The 16,544-nt window shown below is 51.8% G+C and overlaps 1 protein-coding gene across 18 annotated transcripts in view; it reads right to left on the minus strand.

The window, feature by feature from the left end:
* CAPN15 (calpain 15) overlaps nucleotides 1–16,544 on the minus strand; it is a 60,736-nt gene that overhangs the window by 27,595 nt on the left and 16,597 nt on the right. For 14 of the 18 annotated variants that reach the window (XM_037383897.1, XM_037383903.1, XM_037383895.1 and 11 more), the window contains one exon: nucleotides 16,091–16,410. The exons of 3 other annotated variants lie outside the window; for them this stretch is intronic. In XM_037383897.1, coding sequence (XP_037239794.1) covers nucleotides 16,091–16,266 — 176 coding nt within the window. In that variant the 5' untranslated portion in view covers nucleotides 16,267–16,410. Of the gene's footprint in view, nucleotides 1–1,402; nucleotides 8,878–16,090; nucleotides 16,411–16,544 lie in introns of those variants that run through there. One more of the 18 variants, XM_037383909.1, reaches the window with a different exon arrangement.

Consider the following 16,544-nt stretch of genomic DNA (forward strand, 5'->3'; position numbering starts at 1 on the left):
CCCTTCTTCCCAGGATGAAAAGGAAATTCAAAGCTATTTGCTGCCTTTGAGGCCTGAAAGGCAAAATAATGCTGTTGGAGAACACCATGCAAGTGTGGAGAGGGCTGGCTGCCCACTCACATGGCCCTGCAGGGGTTGTGGGGCACTGAGAGCTATCACAACGCAGGCACAACTGGGGGGAAGGAGGTGGGAGGACCCTGCCGAGCCCCTCTCTACTTTTGTCTCACCAGTTCTCAACCCTGCACATAATCAGCTGCGTGGGGCAGACTGCTATTTGCTTGAGAAACAACCATCTTTTTCCCTAAATTCCCCCTGAAAAAATAAATCAAGACATAGCTCCAAGGTGGAATTAAGACAAAAACCAACAGGGATCAAGAGCTCTGTACAATTTGGGGTACAGGGAGTGCGAAAGACTCGTGTTTTCTTGAGGACTGAGACTAAGGAGAATGGGGCTGCAGCCTGGCAGGGGTGAGAAGCAGAGCCCCCAGCCTCCTCCTCTCCCGGGGCTTTAACTTGGCCATCATCCCAGCTCCTGGCGGAGCTGCTGCAGAGCACCCTTCCTGCAAATGAGGAAATTTCCTGGGGCCCAAGGCCACGCTGCCACACTGTCCCATGCCAGACCACGCAGCGCCCTTCCCACCGCTGCCAGCCACACTCGGGGCACGGTAAGCGGGACCGCACAGCTCCTGGCGAGACGGAAGGCAGCAGAGCACTGTGGTCCATCGCCAGCGGCTGTCAGGCTCTCTTCAGGATGATTAACAGGCCTTAATGAAAAGCTAAGCCAGTCCTGTGCCTCAGGAAAGCAGCTCACGCTTAATAACCAAGCCAACAAGCTTTGCACTGATCTGAAGAAAGAAAGGAAGATTGCCAAGGGACAGAGGAAGAGAGAGGAACTCTGGCAACTCCCGGCATCCCTGGAGTTCAGCCTGTGGTCAGATCAGGGCATGGTAATCAAGCCACCACAGCTACACTATTAATGTCACCTGGCAGCAAGGGGAAAGGCAAGGATGGAGGTTCCTCCCAGAGCCAATGCCACCAACTAGCTAGCCCTGCTATCTCTCTGCATGCTTGAGCAGCTCCTTTGGCAACAGGAGATCAGAAGACAGAGGGCAAACCTGAATGTCCTCTCTTCTGCCTCAGGTACCACATCTGCAACCCCTCCAACGAACACTGATCCCAGAGGAGGATCTCAATGCACAGAGCAGAAGCCCAGGGCAATGTCTCAGATGAACCGGGCATTCGAATTTGCACACACATGCACACACTCTTTCCACTGAGTCCATGGCTCCACAGGCAACTTTCAAGCACACTCACATTCATTGTCAGGTGCTGGAAAAAAACATGCACAAAGGCTTAGTGCAGCCTGCTGCACTGCAGCCACGTCCCTCCATGCTTTACTGACCTGGGGTGAAGCAGGGCCAAGGGCTTGCTTGGTCAGCTTGGCCAGTCCATGGTCCAGCATGGAGAGCAGAGGCTTCGGACAGCAAACTCCACCAATCTCACAGATGGCTCCAGCCTTCCCTGCTCCTAGATCATCCACACCTTCTCCAGCTCTGTTCCCCTTCCTAGGTTATGCCAGGTCAAGCACATGAATGCAACACTGCACAAAATTTGCTGCTGCATCAGCTGTGGTTTTGGAAGCCTGTTGCCATGCTGCAGCCAGCAGGCTCTGCTCTCCTTGCAGGCTCAGGGGGAGGAAGAACAAGCAGGGAGAAGCCGCCTCAGGTGCTGTTCAGACTCAGGGCAAATGAACCAGCATCTCCTCCACGCCACAGGAGGAAGCAATTTATTCTGACAAACAGTGAAAGCCTGCAGCGGGGTTGGCCCTTTCTGTCAAAGCTGGTGTACCATACAGAGGCTTACGTGCTGGAGCAGGGAGGGGAGGGTACTGGCAGTCAAGTGATATACGCATCACTCACGGAGAGAGATGATCAGTAACTCAGAAGAACCAGGCTGCAAAAGATAACTGCCTACCCACCAGGGATCCCAGTGCAGGCAAGCACTGTGCCTGCTAGCCAGCCATCACTGCTTGTCCTCCACACCTGGGGCTGCCAGCAAGCAGCAGGAGCTCAGCACAGCCCTTGGACACACACCACAGCACCTCTCAGTGCACCCCTCTCTAGAGGGTTCATGTCGCAAGTCTTCAGCCTTGAAAGGGGTTGAACGCTTGGGCACAAGTACCTCTGGGATCAGACACAGTGTTAAGGAGCACCCAGCAATGTGGCACAGGTGGGATGTTCATATTTGCATCTTGAGCTTGTAAGTGAAGTTCAAGTTGGCCAGGGAGAGCTCACAGGCAGGGAGGCCAGGAAATATAAGCTCTTAACTTGTAGAGAACCTGTAACACGAAGGATCTGAGATGCCAGGTATCTGCATAAGCCAAGAGAGAACAGGCAGCAGCACAGAAACTCCCTCTTGAAGCAAAGTAATTCCAGTGTCCATTTGGTCTCCAGCAAATGCACAGATATGGCTGTATCCTCTTTAACTTGCAACACCTGCCTGGCTGCCAGATCCCCTCCTTCCACAAAGCAACTGGAGAGGTTCTGGACAGAACTGGGAATGACTTCCCCACTGCAGCCTCAGAAACACCATCAGTGCCTGAAAAAACTAAGAGTTCACACCTGTACACACTTCTCTGTATGTATCTGTGCAGCCCTGTGCCTGCAGTAGGCAGCAGTATCTCAGAGAGCCTTGGATTCTCCTTCCATGGGGCCTGTTGCCTAGATATCTAGACACCTGTTAGCTAGACATCTAGACAGCAACCAAGGCACTGACAGACCACTAAGTCTAAGATAAGTCCAGAAACCAAATGTGAATTTCTCAAGTCCTGGCAACGCTCCTTTACCATACTCTGTACTTGATAGCATAATGATTTCCAAACATTTGGGTCAACCCAGACCTCCTCTTGGCGAGCAGCGATAACCACGTGTGGGAGCACACACTTGCTTGCATCCCACAATAGGAAGCAGCTGGAGTCACGTCTGAGCACTGCCAATGGCAAGATGAAAGACTTTCAGACACTTCTCTTTTTCTGCTGACAACATCTTCATGGGCTCTTCTCCCCACTCTCCACTACAGATATGGCTCCTTTAACTGCTGATTTCCCACAGGTGAAGTTCCAGATGTCCCTGGGAGGCTTTTCCAACTTTATTTATTCTATTTAAATAACGAGGGCATATGGTTTATTACAGCTATTCAGGGGTTTGTCTATGTATATGGGGGTAAACTTAAGAGAACAAAACATGAATCTGAGCCTGGAATTTGCAGAGCTACCAGGACCTCTGAGCACCTAGACACCAGCACCTGGCCACAGAAGAGCAGAGAACCACCTCTGTCTGCAAACAACAGACCAAGGGCTGTGAATGAGTTTCTAGCTCCTCACCTACATCACACCAGGTCCTTCAGTGCTAGCAAGGAGATTTATACCAGCCCAGGAGACCATCAGGACTCCTGTTCCCCTTCTAGAACAGCTGCCACCCCCTGAGCAGGATGAAGGTCCAATCTCCGGGACAAGGCCAGAGCCAGAGGATCTAACGAGGAGCAGAGGCAGCTATACAAAGCCCTTGGAAGCAGGGAATTCATGCTGAATCAAGCTGTGCCTGCTCGCTCTACAACCAGGGGAGCTCTGGCTAAGACAGACTCAGCACGCCCAGCACTGCCAGCATGCAAGCACAGAGGCAGGCGGGCAGCGAGCTCCGTGCCCCAGGATACCTAGGAAGCCCCTCAGGGGTTTGTGCAACAGCGTTTATAGAAAGGGGCTCTGTTACCCCCCACACTAACACGTCATGGCAGGCTCTGGGCATGAGCTGGGCTAGCCCAACTGAAAAAAGATATCCTGCAACACATCAGCCCAGCTTCTCTTGGGGGAGGAAAGGATCCCAACAGGGAAAGCTGTCCCAGAAGCCTGCTGGCATGTCCTTCACCCCAGCTACAGAAGCAGCAGCTGTGGTACCGCTGGAGGACCTCAGAGACCTGGGAGATCCTTCAGTAAGTCTTGGTCACCTCTCTCCAGGTCCCATTTGAAACAGGCCCTGGAGAAGGGGAGCACGGGCTGCTCTTTGAAGGAGGATCTAAGCATGGAGACACAGCAAGATAAGGAGCCTTTCAGCACTACGAACCTGAGACAGCGGGAAGGAAAGAAAGCACTGATGGGGCTGATTTCTACAGTTACATTTGACAATAAAGACTTACCTGCTCTCAGCAGGGAGGGGAGGAGGCCAGGCAAGGAACAAGAAACAGAACTCATTAAGCTGCTCTCTCATCTGAGAAGCAGGGACAGCTTCAGCAAGGAGGGTGGACTCTTGGGAGCAAAGGACACTTGATTCCCCTCCATTTAGCTACCCACGTCTGAGGTATGCTTGAACAATCACTTCAAAAGCAACGCTTGCAGAGGAAAGCAAGCTGGATGAAGAGGAAGCTCTACTTGGTTTTGTTTCTCTGTCTTTAAGCCAATTAAGGAATTTGTTTTTAAGTGAGGGTCTGTAGTCTGCCTCAAAAGAGCCTGCGCTCCCTGGAGAACACAGCAGGGCAAGGGCGAGGCGGCCATCTGGAGTCAGAGCCCTGCATTCCCTAGACGCCACAGGCACCGCTGGTCTCGCTCTTCTCCTCTGCAAAAATCCCAGCTACTCCAACCCCCCAGAACCTCCCTGCTTCTAACACACCTCTGCAGCAGATGCCTTTCCCCTTTGCACCTTGGTTTTCTCACTAGTACGTCACACACGAAGCCAGTCTTGTTGACATCAGGCAGCCCTATCCTTGCATCTCTCAACACTTGTCCAGTGTTTCAGGAGCCCAGCACGGAAAATGCCTTTGAAGCTCTACAGCCGGCCAAGAAGAGGCTAAGACAAAGACATGGTCTGTACTTTTAGTCTGGTCTCATAGTACCTGGCCTCGGCGCAGGGTGGTCAAGCTCCAGCATGGTGGGGAGGGGGCTACAAACACAGGTGGAGCACACATCCAAGGGGACAGTACAGGCAGCTGGGAGACATGTTTGCCGGGACAAACGGCTCCTGGTGTGGGACTGTGTAGATAGATCCCTTGCACGAACTACATGGCAAAGGTTTTGCCCTGTACATACCAAAGGCTATTTTCTGCCATTCTTCCCAGCACAGCCAGTACAGGATACATGCATCCTGCATCAGAAAACAAAAGCACCTCGTGTGCAGGGTAGTTTGGAAGTACAGGTACATTTGCCTGGATGAAGACCACCCTCCACTACCTTTAAGAACAGGGAACAACTTTAGATGTCACACACCCAAACGATGGCAGTTGCAATTTATGCTAGCATCGCCCCTATCCCATGCGTGAGGCTGTCTCACACCACTTTCCAACGCACCGGGTGTTAGTACTGGAGGCTGGGGTGAGAGAAATCCTGTTTCCCAGGACCAGAGAGATGTGGGACTAAGGCCTAACATGCTATGGGCTGGAAAGAGCCAGGAAAACCCAATGGGACTATATACCAGGCACACTTTGGATTCACCCATAGCCCCTTACTCCCAGTGCAACTCCCCTCTCACGTGGGGAGGCTGGAAGAGGAGACTTACTGGTGGCTGCCAACCCGAATTGCTGCTCAGCTAAGTTTTATGTTGCAATTTGTAGTGCTGTTAAAATAAAATTGGTAGAGTAGTGGGGGAGGAGAAAGAGAGAACAAAAAAGAGGGGAAGGAGGGAGAATGGATCAGGAGCAACAGCACAGCTCCAAAGTGGTCTGCTCCCATCTCTCACATCTCCACTGAACAAATCACCCTGCATTTCCAGCTGCTGTGCTCCAGCCTTCAGCTCTTGCAATGCTAATGCCTGGGCTCAGTTCACTGGGGGGCACACGCAGGATACAGTTAATAGCAATCTGTCCATCTCCACAGCAGCTGAAGTGTCAGACTCAAATACAGCAGGCAGAGAATACCAAGAGAGGTCCAGGGCATCTACAGGCTGGTGGCTGCTTGTAGCACTTCCACACTGCAGCCACCAAGGCTCCAGAGGCCAGAAGGGATACCCCCACCCCAAATTCACCCCCTGCCTTCTATCTTCTCATTCCAGCACTGGTTAAATACCATTCCTACCCACTGAGGTCACAGGTGAGCTAAATTACCCCCTGTACCTCCAGAGGCTTGCCAGCTCTGCACACTAGATCTGCAGGACAAAGGCTGAAGTCATGGATCGATATCCCTGCATGTGCCAAGAGCCACAGGATTCCCCCACTGAGACCCACGCTGACGCCTCCTCTGAGGAGAAGGCGAGGAAAGGTCAGAGCGCCTTACAGCTCTCAAGGAATCCTGGCTCTGCTCTGCAAGGCTGGATACTGACACATGACCTTCAAAAAATCAAAAGCAAAATCTCTTCAGTGAACTTTAACAGAACAGTTTCCTCTTGACATCACGGAAACTCACCCCACCCTAAGCCAGTCCCGTACTGCTGAAACCATGGAGGAAACTCAGAATTACATCCAAGGAGACTTTGGCCTTTCACCACGTCAGCATTCCTGCTCTTCACAGAAAGAGCCAGGCCAGTCTCGAGAATTCACACCTCATTGCAGAAACCACCACAAGCCAATTTAACAAGAGGCCAAAATATCAATCCTACACTGACCAGACAGGCATCGGTGAGCTCTTGAGCCCCGTTACTGAAGCACCTTTTTGTGGTGCTCCAGCCAGCAACTGAGTGCAGGTCCTTCTTGCAAGGGAGATGGGAGTAGATGGGATCCTGTGCACAGGCTGAGGCCCACCAACAACGATGGACATGTCTGCACATGTGCAGCTCACCTATAAAGGCCACTTGCTTCTCTTTCTCATGTGCCTGAACTTTAGAGTAGGCAATTATCAGCAGTTACCAAGAAGCTCAGTGGGATAAAACACGCTGATCTTACTGTGGCTTGGCTGTGAATGCTTCCTCTTGCACAGCCTACTTGTCATTTTCATTTCCTTGCGTTGATGGCTTCTAGGACAGTCCCGGGCCAACCTTCAGTACCAGCGCGCACAAACAAAATACCCCTGGATGGGCAGCACAGACCCGCACCTGTGCCCTCTGTGGCACAGCACCCAGTGCAGACGGTAAGATGGGCTCCTTCAGCACGTTGTGACCCCCACCAGCCCACAGCCCTCCCCTGCACCTTCCTGCCCACCGGCACAGAGGGAAATGTGGCAGCCAACAGTGCCTTCAGGTCACCTAGGGCAGTTGCCATGTCACAGGAGATCACCCACCAGGATACCATCAACAAACCAAGGAGCTCCAGAAGGACCCAAGAGCATTGCACCACATCAGAAGCCCACCACCCCATCAAAAAATGGATCAACGCAGGAACCCACACTTGGCCTCAGATTCATTTTGGCATCGCTGTGCACTTTGAAAACAGTGGCCGTTTGGTTTCTCTGGCTTCTCAGAGACAGCAAGGAGGGTTGGGTGGGTTATGTGGAGCTGGAAGGGCCAGGAGTAGAGCAGAATGCTGTGCTGGGGCAGGCTGAGCCACACGACCACCCAGCACCCCAACCTGCTCCTTCTGTTCATGCCCCATGCTCTAGAGCTACTGCCACCTTAAGTGAGCCAGCAACACATCTGGCCAACTCCTCAAGCAGTCAGGCAAGCAGTAATTACCAGGGAAGCCCTTAGAAGTTATACTGTACCCTGGAGGCCTCAGGACTCGGTAATTCAGACTGTGGTACTGTTTACTGCCTTGTAAAAATGACACATACTTAAGTTAGTGCTTTGACAGCTGGAATCTAGAAGATGCTCCTGAGTGGAGCACGTGCAATTAACTGTCGCGTGTCCATGCCACAGAGAAGCACAGTGCCATCACAGCAGTCCAGCAGAGACCATGCTGAGGCTCCTGTAACAGCTCAGCATCCCTTCCCTGCAGCAGCACACAGCGCTTCCTACCACGGAGGCAACTCCCGCTCTCATTTAAAGCTCCTGACCATCTTCAAGTCACACACACACTCACAAACAGCTCTTGGGTAACCTCAGCACACACGTTCCTCAAGGACAACCTGAAGGACATCACTGTCATCCTACAGACATGGGACAGAAAGGAGAGAAAGAGCGCGCGTGCCCTGCCTGCGGCAGACAAATGCTGCACAAGACAGATGGGCCTTGTCAGCTGCTGTGCCCTCCCCACCACGTCACCACCAACAGCAGTCCCTCCAACAGCCATCACACACACACCCCCCGATCCAGCCAGGGGCTGCAGTGCCCACACCAGCATGCCCAGAAGACACAAAGCATATAAACATTTGCTGTAGGAAAACATAACCCAAGGAAAATAGGCCATTGTGCCAAGCTTTGCTGGGAGATTCTCTAGAGGATCTGTAAAGCAATGATGTGCCTGACACACGTCACTGTGCGTGCCGTGGAGGCTGCTGGGCAGGACAGCAGCAGCATCAGTGATCAGTCCATTCTGTGCCACAGCCTGCAACCAGGCAGCTCCTGCAAAAATTTTTTTCCCACATTTCAGAAGCACCAAGTTCCCATTTGTCCCTCCCCACAGACAGACACAACTGCTGTGGGGTAAGGCGGCAGAAGCCTCAGCTCCTCAGCAGGGAAGGTTAAAGAGGAACCATTTGCTGCAGTTGGTGGCACAGGTCTGCTGGGATGTCCCAGTGCTGCATGGGGCACATGCCAGCCAGCACCAGGGCTCCAAACAAAAGGAGGAGACCCTTCCTGGTGTAGCCAAGGAATCAGGGGGAAAAATACATATACATAGTTAAAATCAGGTTTTCAAGAAGACAAAAGATCCTGCTTGTGCCAACCTTCTCTCCAAGTCACAGCTGGGAACGCTACTGAAAAAGCCAGGGATACGGACACCCTGTCCTCTCCCTGCCAAAAGGTGGCAAGAGCCAGCGTCCCAGCACCTCCTTCTGCTCTAGAGAATCTGCCACGCTCCAAATGCAGGAGCCCAGTTCCACGTAACTACAAGCCCCAGCATGCAATACCACCCTGAGCACTGGGAGCGGCAGGGCTTGAACCCAGGTGTCTGGAGACAAAGCTGAGCTCTGTACTGCTCTGGGCAAGGGCAGGCGAGGCCCCTCCAGCTCCCAGCAAGCTGCCAACTTGGCAGCCTTCAAGCACCTGCAGCCCAAACTCTCATCCTCACCCCATGCACCGCCCTGACTCTCCTGCTGATTGTCCCACTGCCATCCAGAAGGGCTGCGGGCTGCCTTCACACTTCACTTCAAGTTTCCTTCTGGTTTGAATGTCCTGCTGCAGCCTCATAAATGCCATCTGTAACACAGAAGCAGCTTCTTTCTCTTCAGATCAGTTCTTCACACCTCCTCACAGTGACCTTCAGCACCTACCCCTCGCAGGGATTCAGTGATGCTTGTGGGCATGGATGCTGTGAGATGCTCTGGCTGGCACAGGCTGTCGGCTGCAATACTGGTGCCTTGCCAGCACCAGGCAGAGCGAGACGCATGGGAAGGGACCCAATTCAAATAAAAGCCCAGGGCACTTCGTTAAGGAGTGCAGCTGATAAGGCACAGCTACCTGGGCGGGTTGTGGATCCCTGGGCAGGAACAGGCAGATGCAGCCCCAGCTTGCCAAAAGCAAACAGCATCCAACCACAGCTTATCTTTCCTCTCCGTGTGCCCTGAACAACTGCCCTTGTTTGCTGTAGCCCCGCACCGGGGAGGGGGGGGCCTGTTTCATCCGAGGGAACAAAGGCCTGCAGAGAGTTTGCTCTGTACACACTCCCCTCCATCTCCTCCACGCACAAGCATCAGTCTCCAGCCAAGATGGGATCAACGCAGCCTTTCAGTGCCAGGGCCAGCCTGAGGCCAGACGCTTGTGCTGGGGGGTGGAGGTGGGTGAAGGGAGGCTACAGCTCTGTGTGTCTTTCCATTTCTGAATCACATTAGCCAAGAGACCTGAGCCCAGAGCCACCGGTGTCAAAACTGATTAAGTTACTAGTTTGAGAAATCTAGCATGTGCCTTTTGCAGCAACAAGTACCTGCTTTTTGGATAATTTTGGAGGAAAGCAATGAGCTCTGGAATGAACCCAGGGAAGAGCTGGCCGCTTGGCAGCACTAAACAGCTCAGAGGGGAAGGGAGCTCCCTGTCCACCCCACAGGCAGGAAGCAGGAGGCTGCTCTTCCCTTCACGCCCCCTCTCACAAGCCCAAGACAGCAGGAACATGAAGTTAATGCAGGCCCATCTCCCACCAGGACAGATGCCACAGCATTAGGTGGATGTGGTTTCCACCCTAGCTCTTTTGCATGACTTTGGGAGAAGAATAAATAACCTTCCCACATACCCTTTCCTACATTTTCTCCTTCCTCGCAGCAGCTCAGCCAGGCTCCTGAGCTTCCTGCTGTCATTGCATCCATCCATCAGCTCCTTCTGGAAGACTGAGACTGCTTCACGGCTCTGGGCTACATGCGTGACACCTCTCAGGGGGGCAAACAATTTGCCATGAAACACTAGACCAAGCTCCTGCCTCTGCAGCCAAAAAAAGCCAAGTGAGCAATGCAGCAAGGTTATTCTGGAAAAAAAAAATAATCCCTGCTCTGGCTCCTTTTACTATTCCCTATTCTTAAAAAATAAGACACCTCAAAAAAGTCACTACCTACCAATCCCTCTCCCACCCTAACCCCAACATACCTGCATATGGAAACACACCTGCTCCAAACAGATTACCAAAGGGCTCTTCCAGGCCCTCTGACCACACACTGCCGCAGCACAGAGTACAAGAAGCCACTTCCTTCACAGCACAATCGACAACCGCACCTCCAGGATCTCTTCCCAAAAGAGATGAAGAGGGCAGGACAGTACATCTACGCACAACCAAAGCTGGCTGCTAACCTCCTTCCTGCAGTGCAGGATCCTGACTGTGCCAAGGCAAAATTACTCCAACACCTGCACTTGGAAAAGGACCTGAACCTACTTCCCTGGAGCATGAGTGCTCAGCTACCACAGTCTGGAGCGCCCCAAAACCAGATAAAGGTGCTGCTTCCCCTTCTTAAGGTTGGCACTATCAAAGGGACAGGTCCACTGTGCTCATCATGCTGTGACAGCAACACTCAGGCAAGGGGTTCAGGCATTCCTGCTCAGATTTTAACCAACCCTGCTGCCTAAGATGAGGACATGTGCCCCAAATGACCCTCTGCCCCAGCTTTTGCCCTCTCTGCAGAGAGGGTAAGCGGGCAGGATAGCTCTCATACCTGCACTTGTGGGAAATGGAGATGGGGAAGGTTGGGAGGCAGATGGGGAGCAAAGGGAGAGTTTGTTTTTTTATTAAGAACTTCGGTCTCCGCAATTCTGCGCCATCCTCCAAGTTCTTTATGGCTCCAGAGCTATAAATAACCTCATTTTAAACAACTAAGAGGCGCTGTGAGTGAGCAGACTGCTGGAGCAGCCAGCATGGAAAGCGGATCGGCAGGACTGGAAGCCTCAGGCAGATGAAACAGCATATCACAAAGCCAACTCCTTGGCACTGCACACTTTCTTGAGCAAGACACTATTCCAGCTGCCACGTGGTGCTTTGGTGAGAACTGGCAAGCAAACAGTTACAAGCCCAATGTTCCCAACAAGCAGGTACCCACAACAACCTGCAGCATCATTACTCTACCAAATCCCAGCTAAGCTTCGATGCCACAACTTCCAGAGGGAGCACAGCAGCACAGGGATGCACCCACCTCACTGCAACACCTGGGGAACACAAGCTCCACTCAAGTGTGATGAACAGGCATCTCCTGAATATCAAAGCTGATGTTAGTACCCTTGCGGTTTGGGAGAGTGGTCTCTTTTTCCCTCCTCATCCCTCCTCTGTGGCTATAGTCAGAGCAGATTTTGGTTATCCCCAGCTACACATGTCTCTTGTCCTTTGCACAGAGGCTTGGCAGAGGAGTTGGACCAGGTGGACTCCAGAGGTACCTTCCAGTCTCAACCAGTCTGTGATTCTTGCAAGGTGCAAAACTAACTCTCCAAGCACACCCGAATCCAAAAAGGTTGCTGATAAATATCAGGGACTTGTGCCTGCCCCAGCCCTGTTGGGGTAACTGTACTCCAAAGAGCACGGACGCTGGCCTGCTGAAGCTGACAGACCTCCTGAGGCTGCTGCCTGACCTGAAGTCCAATGACAGAGAACAAAATCAGGGAAAACCTGCAGAGTCACCTTTATCAGTAGCTTTACCAGTACTTTTCTTCCCAGACATCTCACCTCTCCTCTGGGCCTTGGTTTCCCCAACAAGAAACACATCCTCCAGACGCTGGTTCTGTTTATGCTGCACTGGGAGGTGAGGTGCCACCACACAGGAGGGTGGGAAGGAGCTGCACACAACCGCATTCCCCCGCCATAAGGCTCCCTGCCACTTGTCAGTATGCCAGTGACCCTTTATTCATCTCCAGCAGCCTCAAGATGGCTCAGAGCCTCCGAAACAGGACTGTGTGATGCTATCCCAGCAGTTCTGACTTGCTGATTTTCATGTATTTAAGCCACGGGGTTCACAAACACCAAGGTCACAGATGCCTTGCTCTGGGTTCCTCTCCAGAAGTAAGTAGTGCTTCTGGGGAGCAGGGAGGGTGGTACAGGGAGAGTGGTACAGCAAGTGCCCTCCCACTAGCTGCCAACAACATAAGCAGGTCTTCTCACTTCCCTCTAAAAGCAGAGGAATTCATATATTTTTAGCAATTACAAAATAAATAAATAAATAAATAAAAGTCTGTTCCTCCCTCCACAGTCACTGAGGCCCAGAGGTATTCCATTCTGAAGAGGCTTTTATAGACAAATACAAAGCCTTTGCAGAATGCTGGGGGAACCCCCAGAAAATGCATATGGTCTGGAAAATGAAGGAGCTCAGAGAGCTTCAGCCAAACCAAGTGGTGGGCAGAGACACTTAGATTCAACTGCACAGATCCTGCAACACTTTTCCCAAATGCCCCTCCTGGGCAGAGCAAACTTGAGCAGTTCTCAGTTCTCAACAGGACACTGTTGTCCCTCTTTACGAATCCTGGGGAACAATGACTAGGTGAACAGAAACACTCTTTTAAATCTCATCTGGGAGACAGTTCATGCCCTAATTCCCTCTCAATACCTTACAGATGTGGAAGGATGCACGGTGGCGAGGTGCCACCAGCAGCAGCAGAAGCCACCACAAGCCCGTGGCTCCCAAACCGTTCAACAGTAGGCACAGTAACGGAGCTATGTCCCACTGCCAGCACCCAGCCTTGTGGCACTGCACCACGCTGCTCCCAGCTTCATGAAGCGTTTGGCCATGATGGGTCTGCAGGTTCAGCTGAACGCCCTCGCCCAACAACAGCCCAGGCCAAACACCTTTAAGTATATGAGCAGGGGGAAACCCCAAGGGGACTTTTAACTAAGCCAGAATTTGCCTGGCTACACACAGCTACCACGGATGTATTTAAAAACATCATCTTTGCCCTAAGCAGAGATTTCAGCAATAAGACTCCTCTAACTAACACGTATATAACACTTGGCACCTCTAGTCTTTAAGTAATTATGTCCCCCTGGCATGCTGGTGAAGGCAGGGACATGCCCCCTGTTTACAAGGTGGGAAGTTGACACATAGAAAGAGACTGCACAGTCTGGTCCAGAAGAGACCAGGGACTCAAATTTGGATGTCACAAGTCTATTCTTTCTACCATTAAGGCACTTTTTTCCTCCCTCCTGTCTTCAGCAGACAGGGAACTCCCGACCACCAGCCTCATTCAGCCAACAGGAGACAACACAGACTCCTCCCAGCTTCTAAAATCTTGAAAGCCAAACAGCACTGATTTATTCCCTTATTTCCACCCCACCATGACAGAAGCCTCCCCTAACTCCCCCACCAAGTACCAACCAAAGTCACTCATGAAGTACTTGTTTTCCTGCCAAGGAAGGTCTGCGTTCATCCCAGAGACAGACCCGAGCAGGTTTGGCTTGGCTCTGTGCTGCTCTACAGCAGCCAAAGCATTATCAGCTCTGAAGGTGGCCACAGGCCCGGACAGAACATCAGCAGGAAAAGCGAAGTCTATCCCAGAACTCCTGTCCAGCCTCAAATTGACTCCCCAGTACTCCACCTCCTTCCTGTGCTAGAGGTCTCCAGGGATGCAGACACACAGAGGCAGGTCTACCTACCCTGACTGGTTCTATTGACTGACTTATTTCTTTAAAAAATTGTATTTATCTGTTCCTCTCTGGAAAACAATCATCCACTGCTGCTTCACCCTGTTGTCGCACCCGTCTCGCCATGGGAACTGCGGGCACTTTGATGCCTGACAGCCCGGCTGAACTCAGCAGGTCTTTTGAACCCACTTCCATAATCACTGCCTACAGCAAGTTCTTCCCACGCAATTCACTGCTCAGTGGATCACGGCCAGTGATTTTCCTGTCTCCAGGAACCGTGCGGCACTTAACCGGGATGAGTTCTCTTCCCCCTTTAGCAGCGGAAATACATAATTATCAGAAGAACCACTCCTGTCCTAACAGGACACTGGCCTTCTCTGCACCCAGACCGGCAGTTCCTGTTCTTGCCAACATCCGTTCCACCATGAAGGTTGGTTGTTCAGGAAATTTATTTCCACGTGTCAAGATTCCACTTCGTTTCTCGAGCTCCTCCAAGCTACAGGCTTTGAATCATGAGCAGTCTCAGCTGGCACACACAAGGCCACAGCAACACCACCTCTTCAGTGCCCAGTGCCAGCTTTGCAATGAAAGCTCCTCAATCTCGGTGCTGGCTGTGCATGGGCATACTGGCGCAATTCATCTGTGAGCTGTCGACACCTTCCCCAGCGCTTCAAGGCAACAGAGGAAAAAGAAAAAACAGCAGTCCTGAAGGAATAATCCTGCCGGAGGGACCCAGCTCTGTTTGCAGGATTGCTCTAAATTAGAGGGAACAAACCTACACAGCACAGATCGCCGAGCAGAACTGTGGGCCAGCCACAAAGGTTGGTGTGCACAGCAATAGGTGCTGGGAACCACACAAAACAGCCTTTTTAAAGGCCTCTTGGGCATTTCTAGGAACTCAAGTCCATGATTGAGAGCAAAGACAAGAGCTAATTGGTTTCACGCTGTTACCAGCTCAACAAGGAAACCCAAGACAGGGCTACAAAGGAGCAAAGCATGATGTCGCTTGCCTCGGAGCCTCCTGGAGTCATGCACCAGACCCCAGGAAGCACATTCCAGGACTGGCAGCAGAAGAAAGGCAAGAAAACCAGGGCTACACAACAGATACTACATGACCATCACAGCACACGCCTCCAGTGGAAAGCCACAACAGCTTGGGGACACTCAGAAGCAAGCAGCTATTCCTAAAAGACTGGCAGCTCCAGACAGACTCAAGCAAGTACGAACACCCAACCAGGCTGGAGTCTACGCAAAGCAGGCATTAGGCAAAGGCTCAAATGCTATTAGCACAAAACACGGCAGCCTCTGCAGCCAAGCCCCCAGGCAGAGGATTTTTAGATGCTTTTGACATACCTCTCAACCTGTCAAGAGACTGAATGCAGGACACCAGCCTTCCAACGTAAAGAAAAATTCCTCACTGCAAGTGGCTGACAGGGAAGGGGCAGAGGCAAGGACTCTGCTACACATTTGAGGTGCTGATTTCATCGAGGAGGGGCAGAAATTGAGGGTCAGAAACATGAGCTCTTTTTTAGAGTAATCTTGTTCTGGAATGGTTTGTTACCCTGGATCTGGTATTCAAAAGCATTTCACTGCTTTTGCAGGAAAACAGCTTCTCTTGCTCTTTTGAGCTCAAACTCTTGCTCCTTATTGCCACTCAGTCACAATCCTCCCTCTGTGATACCTACAGTGTAGTTGAGAGGTCAAAACAGAAGAGAGGCCACATGAACATGGCAAACTTGTTAAAGGAACTGAGATCCCATTCCCAGGCAGCCACCTTCACAATTTAGGTGAGTGACGGAGAGCTGGGACAAGTCCTGCAGTCTATTCTGCAGGAGACATCAGCAGCTCTGTAGAAAGGACATGGCTTGGCATCGCTCAAATCTGTGGAAATTTGGCTCTTGCTTTCACAAGGAATCAAACTGAGCCTCCGAATGAGAGGACCAGACACCCAACAGGATGCAAAGCAACTTATCTCCCAAATGCACCACCCCAGATTCAAGCTGAGAGGTAAGCAGGTAAGCAGGCTCCTTCCCCTCCTCCTTACCTTCGCACCCGGTGGTGTAAATGCTGGTGCTGCCGCGTTATAAGGGCACTTTCCCAAACAGGGCCATTGTGACTACTCCTATACCAGCTCACGGCTGGGTGCCCCGGGTAGGGTGCACTAGTGAAGCCATGGTCCGACTCCGTCTCTGCAGCCAGCGATGAGGCAGAGCTCCCCATGGTTCCCCCCTACCCAGGCCACGCCGAGATTTATCCTAGGTTAGGTCCAAGCCAGTGGCGTGGGCAGTTCGGGTGGAATAGGCGAGGCGCTGTGGCATGGGCTGCTGCAAAGATCCCAACACACTGGAGAAAGGAAGGTCGCTTCTGATCAAGAGTTGGGAGGAAAAAAAAAAAAAAAAAAAAAAAAAAGAGAAAGGAGAAAAAAAGAGGAAAGAAAAAGAGAGAAAGATAAGGTATGATTTGAGCAACAACCCTTCAGTTTTAGAAGCCTTAGAAGC

Source organism: Falco rusticolus, chromosome 4 (genome assembly GCF_015220075.1).
Source record: "Falco rusticolus isolate bFalRus1 chromosome 4, bFalRus1.pri, whole genome shotgun sequence".
Classification (NCBI taxonomy): Eukaryota; Metazoa; Chordata; class Aves; order Falconiformes; family Falconidae; genus Falco; species Falco rusticolus.